Genomic DNA, 2979 nt, shown 5'->3' on the forward strand with positions numbered 1-2979 from the left:
TATGAAATGCACAAAAACAATAAAATATTTTTAAAAATTAATAATTGCATGTTGCCTGCCTCTCTTTGTAAATATGTACATTGCATACCGCACTACTTTTATAAAATCTTGATTTACATCAAAAAAGAAATTTTCTGGCACCTGCTTCTTAGGAACCAAGTGACCAAGAGCTGGCAGCCAACAGGAGATTTTGTCTGCCATGTCTGCATTCGAGGTGGCGCTGCCTAGTCCCTGAACCAGGATGCCAGCCTGCCTTTGTGGGTCCTTTCTGTCCCCAACCCCAGCTCCTAGCCATTGGCTTAGATCAGCAACCAGCCCCGGCACACACACAAAACGCCTGCCAGGTGTTGGAGACTTACATCATTTTATTTTCAGTTGGACAAGGCTCTGAGCAGTGTACAAGACAGAAGACAGGGAAGGAGCCAGTCTTGGGGGCTGCCCAGTGCTGGGCATTTGGAGGCCTGGGTTCGTTCACCGAGTTTCTTCTTGACAGGTGCCCTTATTGCCCTAGTGTTCAAGGGCTTTCCCTCCACCTCGGCCACTTTTTCAATCCACAGGGTATAGTTCTCCAACAAGGTATATATTCCTGGGAAGCCTTTCTGTCCACATCCCCTTCCCCAACTGATGATGCCCACCTGGTACCACTTGCTGCCAGGCTTTATGTTGCAGACGAGTGGTCCCCCACTGTCGCCCTGTGGGCAGAGAACACAATTCAGTGTCAAGTCCATTCTAAACTGCCCATTGAGGCCGGCTCAGCTCATCCGTGGGAAGACATTCGTCCACTTCCTCTACGCCAGGCTACCAAAGAAACCTTGTTAACACCAACCAAGGCCCACTCCATGCAGGCCCCATGGGGGAAGCATGCTGCTTGCAGGTGTGTTTGATGTGTGCGTGGTGTATGTGTGTTGTGTGTGTATAGGTAGGGGTTATGTAGTATGTGTGTATATGTGGTGTGGTGGTTGCATAGAAGGGTGTGTGTAGTGGGTGTGATATGTGTGTGGTATGTGGAGGGGTGTGTGATGTGTGGTGTGGGGGGCATGGTGTGTGTGTATGTTAGACAGGAGGGGCTTGGCACGTGAGCTACATATAATTGGAAAACTGTATGAGTCATGGGCCCACAGAGGGACCATATATTCAGAAAAGCTTGGCTCAGGTGCCTCTGGCCAACACCCAGAGAGTGAGAAAGGAATGCCATGTGCCCCCAGGCCCCTGGAAAAACACCAAAGAGACCGGTTCAGAGTCCTAATGATGAATCTCACGTCTCCTTGTCTTCTCTCCCCCCTTTTGGGATGTGTGTGTGTGTGTGTGTGTGTGTGTGTGCATGTGTGTTTATAAGCTTGTGTGTGTGTGCAGGTGCATCTCCTTGTCTTCTCTCCCCCCTTTTGGGATGTGTGTGTGTGTGTGTGCGTGCGCGTGTGTGTGTGTGTGCATGTGTGTTTATAAGCTTGTGTGTGTGTGCAGGTGCATATGTGTATGTATGGAGGCCAGAGGTCAGCCTCGGGTGCCCTTCTGACACTTTGTTTGTTGAGGCAGGGTCTCTGGCCTGGAGCTCACTGATTAGCTAGTCTGGCTGGCCAGCGAGCCCTGAGGAGTCACCTTCCTGTTTTTCTCTAGCACTAGGATTGCAGACTTATGCCACTGTGACCAGCTTCTTTATGTGAATTCTGAGACTAGCTCAGGACCCATGCTTGTACAGCAAGCACTTTACTGAGAGCCATATCCCAAGACCTCAATCTCCATTTCTTTCCTGCCTTTCTCTGCTTTTTCCAGAGTCAATGGTTTGAAGAGACCCACAGCCTGGCCTACACTTAGGGTAGGCAGTAGCCTGGCCAGAACTTGAAACGAGGATTTCTGGATGTCGGAGGCTATGCTCCTTCTATTTTGACCATACTATCTCTCGCCAAAGGAGATGGCACCCACAAGTTTGCCAGTGGTTCTTCTCTGGGGAGAGATGGCCTTTCCTCCCATGACCCCGCAAGGAGGTAGAGCAATGGAGTGTGATCATGAAGGCTGTGGTGGGGAGGAGGAAGCTCGTCTCCTTATGACGTGCAGGGTACAGCATCCCAGGGTCTGCACTTCGATTGTTTCTCTCCTGCCTTTTTGATTCTAGAAAGCTCTGGGCTGGAAGAGATTCAGTCACTCTCATTTAACACATCCTCATTGGAGAAAAATGAATCGCCAGGCTCTGGGGGCTAAGCCCTCCCGATCTAGAAGAGATGAAAGTGTAGACAAAATGGAACCACGCGTGTTGGACCAGATGTGTGACAAATGGAGGAAGTGTAATGCAGAGGGAGGAATGGAAGGGACACTCCAGGACAGACCTCAGCCTGAGGCTTGACTAGGAACTTGACATACCGAAAAAGGATTAGTTGGGAACGGTCAGGCAAACTCAAAAAGACTAGGTAGGAGGAGACGGTAAAATATGAGTGTGAACCAGGGCAGGGTAAGCTGGGCTGAAGAGAGAGAGAGAGATGGCCTTGAACCTGTGGGGCCTGGGGACTGGGCATGGATTGATACGGGGAATGGGTAGTGTGAACTGATCAGGGTCATGAACTTCTGGTAACAGAGATAAAGCATGGGGAAGACGGAAGGCAACAAATGATGATGCTTAGCGGGCACCGCAGCAGAAGCAGAGGACGTAGAGGCACCAGCAGACCTGCACTGTGCAACACAGCTGCTCAGGACCAGCTGAGCCCAAACCAAAATGAACTTCTCCAGCACTAAACAGTTCCTCTCATTCTCAGTCTGTGGGGTGCTTGGGTGTTTTCCGAGGTGCTGGTTAATTCAGAGCTATAGGGCCAAGAGCCAAATCGGCAGTACTTTTTACCCCAATAGCTCCTTCCTGGAATGCTGTTGTTACTAATTTAGTTAAAAAATAAGAATGGGACTTTAAAAGGAAGAATTCCTGAATGTGGGGCTGGAAAGATGGCTCAGTGGTTAGACTGTGTATTGCTCTTGCAGAGAATCTGAGTTCATTTC

At 49.7% G+C, this 2979-nt stretch overlaps 1 protein-coding gene across 1 annotated transcript in view; it reads right to left on the reverse strand.

Moving 5' to 3' along the window:
* Positions 1-371: 371 nt before the first annotated feature.
* Positions 372-2979, reverse strand: part of Prss55 (serine protease 55) — a 10160-nt gene continuing 7552 nt past the window's right edge. The window contains exon 5 of the mRNA XM_008828162.1: positions 372-692. Coding sequence (XP_008826384.1) covers positions 372-692 — 321 coding nt within the window. The remainder of the gene's footprint in view (positions 693-2979) is intronic.

This window comes from Nannospalax galili, unplaced genomic scaffold (assembly GCF_000622305.1).
Source record: "Nannospalax galili isolate Female #2095 unplaced genomic scaffold, S.galili_v1.0 scaffold612, whole genome shotgun sequence".
Taxonomy (NCBI): domain Eukaryota; kingdom Metazoa; phylum Chordata; class Mammalia; order Rodentia; family Spalacidae; genus Nannospalax; species Nannospalax galili.